This window comes from Rhyacophila brunnea, unplaced genomic scaffold (assembly GCF_057557595.1).
Source record: "Rhyacophila brunnea isolate RB1 unplaced genomic scaffold, BYU_Rbru_1.0 scaffold_2, whole genome shotgun sequence".
In the NCBI taxonomy this organism is placed as follows: domain Eukaryota; kingdom Metazoa; phylum Arthropoda; class Insecta; order Trichoptera; family Rhyacophilidae; genus Rhyacophila; species Rhyacophila brunnea.
The window spans coordinates 36,847,957-36,859,624 of record NW_028232859.1 but is presented as its reverse complement, the minus strand read 5'-3'; the positions used below and the strand labels follow the sequence as shown (position 1 = coordinate 36,859,624).

Here is an 11,668-nt window from a genome sequence, read left to right as displayed (position 1 = left end):
CATCAGTTACTACCCAGATAGTAGGTACTTACATTGCGAGGGTCTTTTAAATCGTTAATTTGCATTTTCACCCAGTTTGATTACGATTTCGCAACCCTTATCGTTTTCATGATGACTGATTGTTAACTTATTTTCCTTTTTATCGTTCCTCTTTTATCGAAAATTAGACATCAGTATCACCACTTCGCCCCTTCATTCAGCTGATTTGAACAGTGGACATATTATAGCTGTAACTGCCTCATTCACTATACCTAGTACCTACCACAATCATCATGGCCTGGCATTTTATTGTTATACAATACAAATTTGTTATAGCAGAAAATGAATGGAATACTTACGGGCTACGAGTAATTGGACTAGCCTCCTTGCAAGACCCCAACGCCGACTTTTTGGGTTCTCTCGTGTGTACAGGGGGTGTCCTTTTAACAGCGCCCTCAGAACCGCTTCCGCCGGACCGGAAACCGCCATTACCACCAGAGGAACAAGTGCTTCCGGATTCCTCGCATGCTCCGGTTTTTCTACCAAGACTGGAGCCAGAGCTCGCCGTCCCGTTGCCGAGCCACGGGTTTGTCCTGATGCGACTTCTTTGCCGCGGCGAAGGAGATGCGCTGAGGACGAGGGTCTGCAGAGGAGTGAGGGAAGTCGGTTCTTCGATCGGGGGCGGGGCTCTGGGGGGTGGCGGGGGCCTGACGACGTCGCAAGACTCCGATCGACGATGGCCCGGAGGGAAGCATCGCTGGAATTAAATTCATCGAACTAATTACAAATACACGGCACTGCCATACAATTGAATTTATACAGCTGGGAACTTTCGATTGCTTTTGTTTCCCCCTTTTCTCAAAGTTCAGAGACGGATGTCGGTCCGAATAAACAAAAGGGCTAATTGGTAAAACTTGGTCTCTGGAAGAGCATAATTTGGTTTACTGAGGAAAAGAAAAACAACTTTCCCAGTGTGCAGATTTTAATTACCTACTCGACTCACAATCAATAAAGTATGTACATAGTGATTTGGTTTTTTATCGATAGACCCTGCATTTGAAAATACATTTTTGAATAGGTACCTACCTATATAATAATATTATGTACTTAGTATTTTTGATTTTTTTTTATTATACTTATATCTATGACTTCTACAGTTTTACGCATATGTAATGTGAAGACAGTCGCCGAAGTAAAAAATCTGAGTACAAGTCTGTTTACTAGAAGCTAGACGGGAACAGCGGTAAAATTCATGAATTCATGAATTCAAGAATGATAACCTAACCTAACCTAACACATAATCAAGTATATCGGTTATTTTAAAAAATTGTTTGCCGCTGGCTTCCACTAAATAGACAAGAACCAAAATCTGAAGCGAGATTTGTTTTATGACTTCATAACGATCATATCACAAAACCCAAGAAACAAAAAACTCGCCGAGTATACTCAAATATTACCAATATTGAATCCGCGTTTCGTTTACTTGACAAACTTTAATACAAATTATGATACAGACGTATTTATTGAAAATAACATATTCTTTTATATGCTTAAGTTTATCCCATATTTATCCATACTCGAGATTTAAACACTGTTACAGCCTGTTTACCAAACGGTATATGGTTGGACGATTTTTTGTAAAAATATTTGACTTTTCTGCGATTTAAGTAAGTACCTAGTTTTATTAATAAAGCGGCTCTCGTGGTGCAGTGGGTAAGGCGCTGGCCTTCTGCCCGAGAGTTCTGGGTTCGACCCGGTGAGGACACAATATTTATGTGTTTTTCTCAAAGCCTGGGTGTTTGTGATTGTCCAAAATTACTAACAACCACCTTGTACGAAAAAGCAAGTACATGGTTATTAATAATTCAAAAAAAAAAACCATATTATTATTATGTTATAATAAGTATGTTTAGTATGTATCTACATACCTATGTGAAAATATTATAAATTTGCAATTCCGTACACAAGTAAGTAGGGAGGTAGTATAACGTATAACTTCGGCAAAATAAGAATAATTTTCATTGACAAGAGATAACATAAATCTGTTATATCTGAATCCGAAACAAAATTTAATTTGGCATAAAGGTTAAAATAACTCATAATAATTAAATGATAATTAATCATCAAAGGTATACGTCGTGCTGTAAGTTTGGGAAACATCTATTCAATAGAGTTGTATAACGAAAAATAATGCTTACGCGATATAGTTTAACATTACTTGTCATGAAGGTAGCGAAAACCGAAAAAAAATCTAGCATTTTAAACTATATTATTATTGTTATTATTAAATTAATGCTAACTGAATTTTTAGATAGGTAACTGAACTTTACAATGCCTTAAGATCTATATTTAAAAAAAAATGTTAAATGGTTACTTTACGTGTTCCTCGCTGCAATGGCTAATGGATATTGAACAATTAACCACAGCTTTGTTTGATCAGGCTCACTTCAAACAAGAGCCAGCCACTCACATAAATTTAATAATGCATTGAGATCGAACCATCTATTTAAGTATATATTATATACCCAGACACCGAACTAAGCGAAGGAAAATGAATTTATTCCTGGAACTTCCTTTAAAATTCGACTGTCACATTTATGAGGCTGACTTATTTAAATTTTTATCGCGAAGGGAGAATTCACATCGACCCCTTACCTTTTGATATTGAAAATATAATAATACGTAAGTATATGAAAAGCGGAATAATTGACTTATCTATTTACGTATAATGAAACCTCTATTTTTGAAAATCAAATCAGAGTTTTTTTCAAAAATGGTTCTACTTGTTCTGCATTCAAATACTAAATATTAATTGGATGATATTATTATATATCAGGCAATATTTACCTTATCTACTTGTTTCCCATAATATGTAAGAGATATTTTTTTCCCGAAACCTTTTGTCAAATATATTTTTATCTCATTTTCTAAGTCAGTGATTCCCGACCAGGTTCCGCGAGCCATGTTAGGATTGCGGAGAAAAGTAAGGGAATGAAAAAAGTATGTAGATTTTCCTCGAAGAATTAAAAAATATTTCACGGGTTCCGCCGAATTTACAAGAAATTATCAACGATTTCTCAAGAAAGTTCATGATAAAATATTCTCAAGAAACAAAATCCTGATGTATAATATCTCGAGATTTCTCGATCGCAACTTACAGTTGCGGTATATGAACATCTATTTACACTTTATATGAATCTCTCTATGTGTGAGTTAATTTACTATCAAATTCATCTCGTTTGGCTGAGAAAATTAAACCAACATCTATAGATAATAAATTCTAAGTCGGTAACAGCCAGGGGCGGCAGATTATATGAAAGTACAGTGAAGCAGGCAAGTATGGGGAAAAAGTATGGTGACGCAGGCTGGTAATCAATTTGCGGCAAAATTTCCACGTTAACATTATATTATATGGGTACGTTATAATGACCAAAGTAAATCCTCCCTGATGCCCTGCATTTTTTTTAATCGCGTCGCTATTTCTCGTAAGCTGTCGGCTATTGTTGGCCTGCGTCATTCAGTTGTATGAGAAAGACGATTTCTTGCCCCTCTTTATATTTAATACCTCTATCTATGGTAACAGCTATTAGGTAGCTGATATATACGTCTCTATTATTCGAAAAATAGCAAAATATATTTTTCCAACAATTATAATGTGTTTTCATTAATTCTAATAGGCTATTCGCGTTTTAAAGGCAATATAATAATATTTTTTATGCAACGATTCAATTTATTCTAATGAATATGCTTTTGATGTTGTTCTAAATTATTATGTATGCATATTTAACAGATAATATGTATTGTAAAGCAAAATTTCTATTTGAAATCGTTATTGTTGGCAGTTTTTTTAGTTCATAAAGATACTTTACTGATTTTGAAACTAGTACCTACCCTCAATTGATAGCTAGGTGATACTTTTATGCATTCATTAATTATTATAAAACAGGTATGCCCAGTGATGTCCCTAGACAAATGCCGCCCCTGGGCAGCGCCAAAATGCCACCTTATTTTGTATACAGTATTTTTATCATCCGTATCGTTTATGTTCACAATGGATGGAAGGGTGACGGACGTAAACTAGACGTCGCGAACCGATTGAAAATACAGTCTTGTTAAACCTTTTATGCTAATTAACACGTCATTTTGTTTCTATTGAGTAACTATAGTTAACTAGTGAGTTGAATTTTATAATGGAACGATATTTTCGTTATTACTAAGTTTAGGTAGCTATTTCTCTATGTACCAAACGATTCTCCTCGATTTGCCGCCCTTCGAGTAACTGCCGCCCCCAAGCAACGCCCAATCTGCCTACCCCCACGAGACGTCACTGGGTATGCCCAACGCATCGATTGCAGGATGGCTTTTGGTCGGACACGTCAACACACGGAACTGAGTTGTGAAAATGAGCAGTGTGCATATTCATCAGTTGTAATATAATTTATGATTTTATTGAAATTTTGAAGGGGAATCATTAACCATTTTTATTTCCCTACTAGCTTACTAGACAGTTGTTTTCCAAATAACAACGAGAAAGCCTATGCTGTCTCGTCATAGTATTGAATCGCTCACTACATGCAGCAGGAGTGAGAAAAGGGTGAGGTGTGAATCCCCGCGCTTTAAATTAATGCATAGTTTCTCTTTCACAGTAGAAGAATAGTCTAACGACGAGTAAAATGAGTGCCCAAAAGAACACAAAAACACAAAGAATGGGAAATTGTTTGTTCAAGTTGAAGAGTGACAATGAGAGTGTGTGGTAGATCACCACCACTTTTTATTACAACCTACTTGTTGGACAAATCTGCCATAAAACAATAAACATCAATTATAAAAATTAAACCAATTTGCCAGACACAAATAAGCCAATGCAAAATGGCTGCTGCAATAACAGTGCGGGATTTTCAGTATGTCTGCACTTTCTCTGCGCTGATAAACAGCTTCCATGTCCATTTGAATATTCGTGCTGAAATTCGCACCTCGCTCGCGAAAGGTAAACAAGAAACGGCGCGATTCGCCATCACGGCCGTATAAGCAAACAAAATGGCAAATAACAAGCTTTGGGCTTTAAAATTAGTGCCAATTTGCACGGACTGATTAGTGGAACACAGGCGAGTTTTCCAGCGAAACAAAACAACGGTCGGTTGCAACGCCGCAGACAAAAGAATCACGAATCGGTGTGATGAAAAATAACTGCACTAATTAACGCTTATTGACAGTATGAAACTTGTTAATCATTTTAATTAATGTTTGTGTGCCGGTGACATAATATTGTTATAGTTCTACATTATTTTATGCTAAGCAATTAAATCTCATTTGAATCAGTTTCACTTCGCCTTAATTTACGTATTTGTCGGATATTGTAGTGTGTTTTAGCTGCTTTATACTTTCGAATGTTTAATTATATTTTATAAAATCCGAATCGAGGATAGGTACCTATATGAAAAGGCATTTTAAAACAATATAGCGGTGATTGTCTATTACATATGCCATTCTTCGCAGCATCATGCTGCAGATGAGACGCGCCAATATATTGGCGCACTTTGATGCGTGTTGAAATACCGACACTGTGTCGATAGACGGCAAACATTTGCCGGCCAACGCGTATGTCGCCCTCTTCATAATGGTTGAATACCACGTGACCACAAAAATTTATTTGACCACTGTGAAGGCCAGCATTACAATATGAGTGTAAAAAATCAATTAAAGAATTTTAAAATTCTGGCATCTATTACAATGGGTAACACAGTAGTTTATTGCACAGGCAAAATTTTCGTTTGGGTCTCAAAACCAGTCAGCGATCCGTCCCTCCTTGTACCTACTTAAAATTGCTTCTGATTTTCTGCCTAGCTTAGAGCTACATGACTACGACATTTCCTGGTCATTTAACTGAATAACGCTATCAAAATACGACATAATTATCAAGTATGTAGTTAACTTTCGATTTTACTACAATGATAAACTTAGTGAAAAATTTCCAAAATGTAACCTTTTCGTTGATTCGTTTTAATTTGTCATTACATCATGTAATTAATTCTATTAACCCAAAAGGTCAAAGAAATTAGGGTAATCGTATTAAATATAAAATAAAATAATTATCTACAACTAACCGAATCACAGTTTTTAAAATATTATTATTGGGTGAATTAGACATAAGATTTTGACATATTTTGTATGCTAAAAGAGTATCTATACAAACCTTGGGGACATCTTTCTTCAGCAGTGCGGGTGACTTAGTGTCAAGAAGAAACTCAACCTGCTTAGGCGGCTGCGCCTTGGGCAGAGGAGTCGGCACAGGCTGCTGACCCTGGGGAGGCCTCTGCTGGAAGTAATGCGTTCCAGTTCGGATGTTGATGTAGTACTCTGGAGGGAAAGACGCTCCTGGGGATGTTCCATCCGTGGAGTACCCAGTAGAGTAGGCGCTCTCGGGGGAGGAGAGGGAAGCCCCCGCTGAGGGCGGAGCGCCAGGCCTGTTGCTTGTTCCGGTGACGCTGCCGCCGCCCCCTCCCAGCATCGCTTCCATGCTACTGCCGGGGCCTCCACTGGCGCTGCCGCCGCTCGAACTGCTGCAGCTCTGTAAAGAAATTGAAAGACATATAATTTAAAACGGATGTCGTTTTAATTTAAATATAGCGTTCTCGATATACTGCATATAGTTTCAAATCAAATATGTATTAAAATTTACTGTTGTCAATAGTGGTGGGATATTACAATAACTAATGTAGATTTCATTTTTAATTTCAATTAAAGCTTATATTAAGACACTTTTTTACGAATAATAAATAATCATTTGATACTCGCTCAACTTAGAACAAAGAAAGAAGTATTTTTGGTACTGTTCGGTTATACGGAATACAGCGGAAAACGCATTTTGAAAATAGCCAATAAACTGGATTATTTGTTAGGTTAACCTAACCAAACCTAACCTAACCTAACCCAGCCTAACCCAACCTAACCTAACCTAAACTAACCCAAACTAACAAATAATCCAGTTTATCGGCTATTTTCAAAATGCGTTTTCCGCTGTATTCCGTATAACCGAACAGTAACGTATTTTTTAATCAGATGCGCGATTGCAGTTAATTTAGTAACTACGCCACCGAGAGGCGATGAAGTGTATGAATCGAAAACATTGAGGAGACTATGTAATACATTTTGTGCTCCTAAAGTCTAATCTGGCGCATAAGATAACAGCTAGATTATCTTCTGTCAATGTAAAATACAGCACATTACTATTTTACATTATACGAAAGTCATTTTTACTGTCACCGTATCAACAAAAAACAGTCGTAAATAGGAACGTCAATGGTATGAGTATGGATACTATTTGACCGATACTTCTTTTCGATATATACCAGATTTTGATCCCTTTTCTTTCGATACGACGTCCCTAGTCGTGTAGTGATGGGCTTATGCAGGCGCGCCAAAAGTCCGAGGACAATAAATCGTCCGATTTGTCTATGCTCTGTCACTGACCAATAGACGATCAACGAACTGTCAAAAGTTGCGATTATCTTAACGTCTTCCGATAATCCTTTTAGTGTTATTTATATGTAGATTTGCATAAAATAATATAGCGATGAAAACAACACACTTTTTACGTTTTCCTTTATGAATTTCATAAATTTAAATAAAAAAATAATTGTTTAATCTCTCATTTTCTAATATTATGTAAATTAAAAAAATAATCAATAAATCTGTTTAAAACAATTTAGGTACAGGTTTGTTTCGGTCCGAATGATTGCGTATTAATGTCAAATCGAATTTTCATAGTGATTGACGGACGAATTCTGGCAACTCGGAGATTAAAATATCAAACATGTTTGAAATCCAACGAACCTGGTCTGCGAACTTAGTTCGCAGATTGGGGCTGCTCCATGCGAAAAAAAGTCATCTGTATTGCGTGCTAATGGAGCACAGGCATTAGGTCAGATTTGATTTGAAGTTTCATCTCTATCAATTTAATCTAGTATGATATTATTCATGATAGCTAATTTTCCGACGACGACAAGGGGTGGGGGAACCGGGAAAGATAATACCTTCTGTTTATTTTTTTTTAACATTTTTGTATTTTTAATACTTTGAGCATGAGGTATGAGGTCATCTACTGGCAGTGATGTATTCAGTAGGTACACACATGAGACTATCATTTAACATGAAATTTCACAAAATGACAAAACATTCGTATAGGTACGTTACGTTATTTATACCATCGTTATGGTAATTTACTCGAATTATAAAATAAACGGTCCACTGAGTTGTTAATTAAGCTAAAACATTAAATGTATTATTATATTAACCTTGGTTGTGATGGACCTACCTAGGAATATTTCATTTTCATTATGAAACATGATATTTTAAGGAGTGCAAACGTGAAAATGCTTACTAATTTGCAAATATATAAATCAACGGACATTTTCACAGGAAAACTTCTAACGCGAATATATTATTATTATTTTGCTTGTTGTTTTCGCGTTAATGGAAAAGGCCTTTTGTGGAAATTCTAGAAATGAAATGAATACCATTTTTCACGTCCTTATTTGTTAGATCTGAATAATATGAAATATTTAAATGATTTTTTGTTTATGCAAATTATTCAACAGTAGAGTTACGTCAGCGCTCGAAATGGAAAAAAATACGAACCGGAACGCTCGACAGTTGTCTGAAGATTTTTAGTAATCATACATAGTAAAGTGTATGTGTTTTTTTTCATAAAAATAAGTGTGTTAGATTTTCTATTATATGGCCTAGCTCAGACGGTCAAATTATTTATTCCACGAGACGGAGCGATAATTTTACCGATTTCACGAACAGGAACGGCGCTCCGGTGCGTTCCGGTCCATTTCGAGCCATGAGTTACGTAATGTATCCATTATCTACGAATTAACATTAATTATTATACACTGTTTTTTTCCTCTGTGAGCAGTTAATATTATTAATTAATCGTATATTAAATTAATCGTAGACCGCTTCTAGTGATTTGAGGTTTTCTTGGAATATAAATTCCATATAAATGGTAACATTTGCATAGGTATTTTTACAAAATTGCCATGTCCACGATCGCAGGATGGCAGGATAAAAGTTTAAGCAAAAATGAATTATCCTTCAAAATTTGTATATAGAATAAATTACTTCTTTATTGCGTATACAAATAACGCAAACTTTTAAACAAATTTCATTTAATATGGCTTTTAAAACCCTCCGAACATTTGATACCTACACGAAAGTGCGAAAAAATAATTAGTTAGTGACTAAACAGAGACGCGCCCACCCAGAGTACATAACACCTAGGCGGCAGGGTTGAAAGGGCGGCGAAAGTACGAAAAAAGCTTTTAAAAATTTCATTTATTATGTAATTAAATTATATAAACTCAATCTTATGATGGAATATATTATGTAAGTATCTTCGCACGTTATCTACCACCAAAGGGTGGAAAATTGAGTATTTAGATCGAAACAACTATTATAGATTGCGCAACCAGAGTTGGTGCGACACAGATACGAAAGTTGTGTGTATTGGTGAATTTGTGAAGAATACAGTATTCTTTTACAGGCTGTTCTTTTTTGAATGAGTCTGTGTGAGTATTCGGCCACTTCAACTCTGGTTACGCGATCTATACCTATGTACGAGTATTATATTCTTATTCATGACATCTCCGATCTTTCACTAATACATCACAGTTGTATACAAAAATATCGAAAAACATTATTTCAAGGTCTCAATGGGATAAGACGGTGTGATAATAAATAAATCGTTTATGTTAAAGTTGGTCCGGCACCCAGGCGGCAGTCACCCTTGGCGCGGTCCCGGGACTAAAGAATAGTATTTTGTTTTATTTATTAGATGTTTTCTATACAAAAGTACCCTCGAAATACTGTGATTTTTTTACTCTAAAACTTTACATTTAAATATTCTCCATTATGTTATAATATAGGTCGTCTTGCGACTTGCATATTTACGTTTAACCATTCTTTACTTGTAATAATTACCAATAATTCAATTATTAATTGAATTATTTGACTGCACTAAAACCGAAGAATTTTCTCGGAATCTAAAAAAATGGCACATTATTTTGGGTTTCTCATAAATAAAGCAGATACCTACAGCTCAAAACAAAAGCAACACAACAATCTTTATAAGTGACAAATCGCGTGTGGCCACACCTCCCTTTCCATACAACTTTAAATTACTTAATAAATTTATCATAATAATATGTACCTACCTTACTGCATAGTAAGTATTTTGGTTGTCATACGAAAATATTTCATTATAAATTATTAGTTAAAAATTCCGCTATCATTCGACAACATTCGTCTGCATTCATTATTTTGTTTACAGTTTCCATTTAGGGGTCGTCCATATATGCCGTCATGCTCTAGGGGGGAGGGGTCAAAGAAAATATAACATCACAAAGTAAACAAAAAATATAAAATATATATATCGTCGATCGGGGATTTACGGATAAATTTAAGTGATATTAAAAAAAAATCTTCTGTTTTTTAAGGTTGGGGAGGGATGTCAAAAATGTGACGTAATATAGGCAGGGTGATAAAAGGTTATGTGACGAAATGGACGATGGAGGAGGGCAGTTAAAAATAGCCAAAACCGTGTGTCGTCGTATATGGATGGCCCCTTATCTAAAGTGATTAATTTTATTAATATACTATGTAATTTGCTATTGAATATTTTTAAACACTTTTGTAGATATACCAACATGAATTATTGTCCGATGTACGAAATTAGAAGCAAATCACAGTATACAAAATACCGAATGATATCTGTACACGAGACCCGTGTATCTTAAATCTATAAAGAAAACTTTTGGGAAAAAACGATTTTTTATGCATTTAATTAGTTGAGTTGAGGCTTTTGAGATGCGGCTGCATAAACGTATCCTTAAAATTCCCTAAGATAACAGAGCGATAGATGTATTATTAAAACCAAAAATACTACAGTTCTTTCGCCATATTATAAGAGCACAAAGGTACAGCATTCTCCATAATATCCTTATCCAAGATCAACGGTAAACGTAGCAGAGGACGATACCACATTGACGTGGCTTGAGAACTGTCGTGTTTGGTATGAATGCAGCTACACAGAATAATTGTTTCCGGTATCAAACGATAAAGTGAAGATTATCCGAAAGGAAGAAACACGTTAATGTATTTACGGCTTTCTTTTTAAAAAGTCAATTGATCTTGAAAAATATGATAATTTTGGTACAAAAAACATACTTGAATAATTTTCTGTAAAATTGGACTGCCTATGAAGTACCTACCGACAGATATTATGCCAAATGTTGGCAGGTACCACCTTCACTCAGTTAGAGTTCGGTATTTCCCGAGAAAATCTCAATCTCAAGATTCGGGAATTCCAGAAAAGAATTCACGAGATATCGGAAAATTTAAAAAAACCTGTAAAAATCCTAAAATTAGTGTAAAGACAGACAAATTCCAAAAAAAAAATGATTTTTCTTTATTTATCTAAAAAGACGAACAAAATAGAAGTAGGAAAACAAAAATAATTCAAAACATTACTTATTAAAATGGAATTTCAAAAAACACAATCGCGTACGCTTTTGAGACACAAAATTCCCTGATGTTGGAAAAATTGCGTTTATTTTGAGTCGACGTTATGTTAAATGCTCCGATCAGTCTTTGCACGTTTTGTGTTTTCTGTCCACTTTTTTCATAT

At 35.3% G+C, this 11,668-nt stretch overlaps 1 protein-coding gene across 2 annotated transcripts in view; it reads right to left on the bottom strand.

Annotated features, from left to right (window-relative positions):
• The window catches only part of LOC147072266 (uncharacterized), a 112,817-nt gene that overhangs the window by 16,182 nt on the left and 84,967 nt on the right, over positions 1-11,668 (bottom strand). For both annotated transcript variants that reach the window (XM_085947596.1, XM_085947595.1), the window contains 2 exons: positions 6,173-6,547; positions 339-736 (listed from right to left, as the gene is read on the bottom strand). In XM_085947596.1, coding sequence (XP_085803722.1) covers positions 339-736; positions 6,173-6,547 — 773 coding nt within the window. The remainder of the gene's footprint in view (positions 1-338; positions 737-6,172; positions 6,548-11,668) is intronic.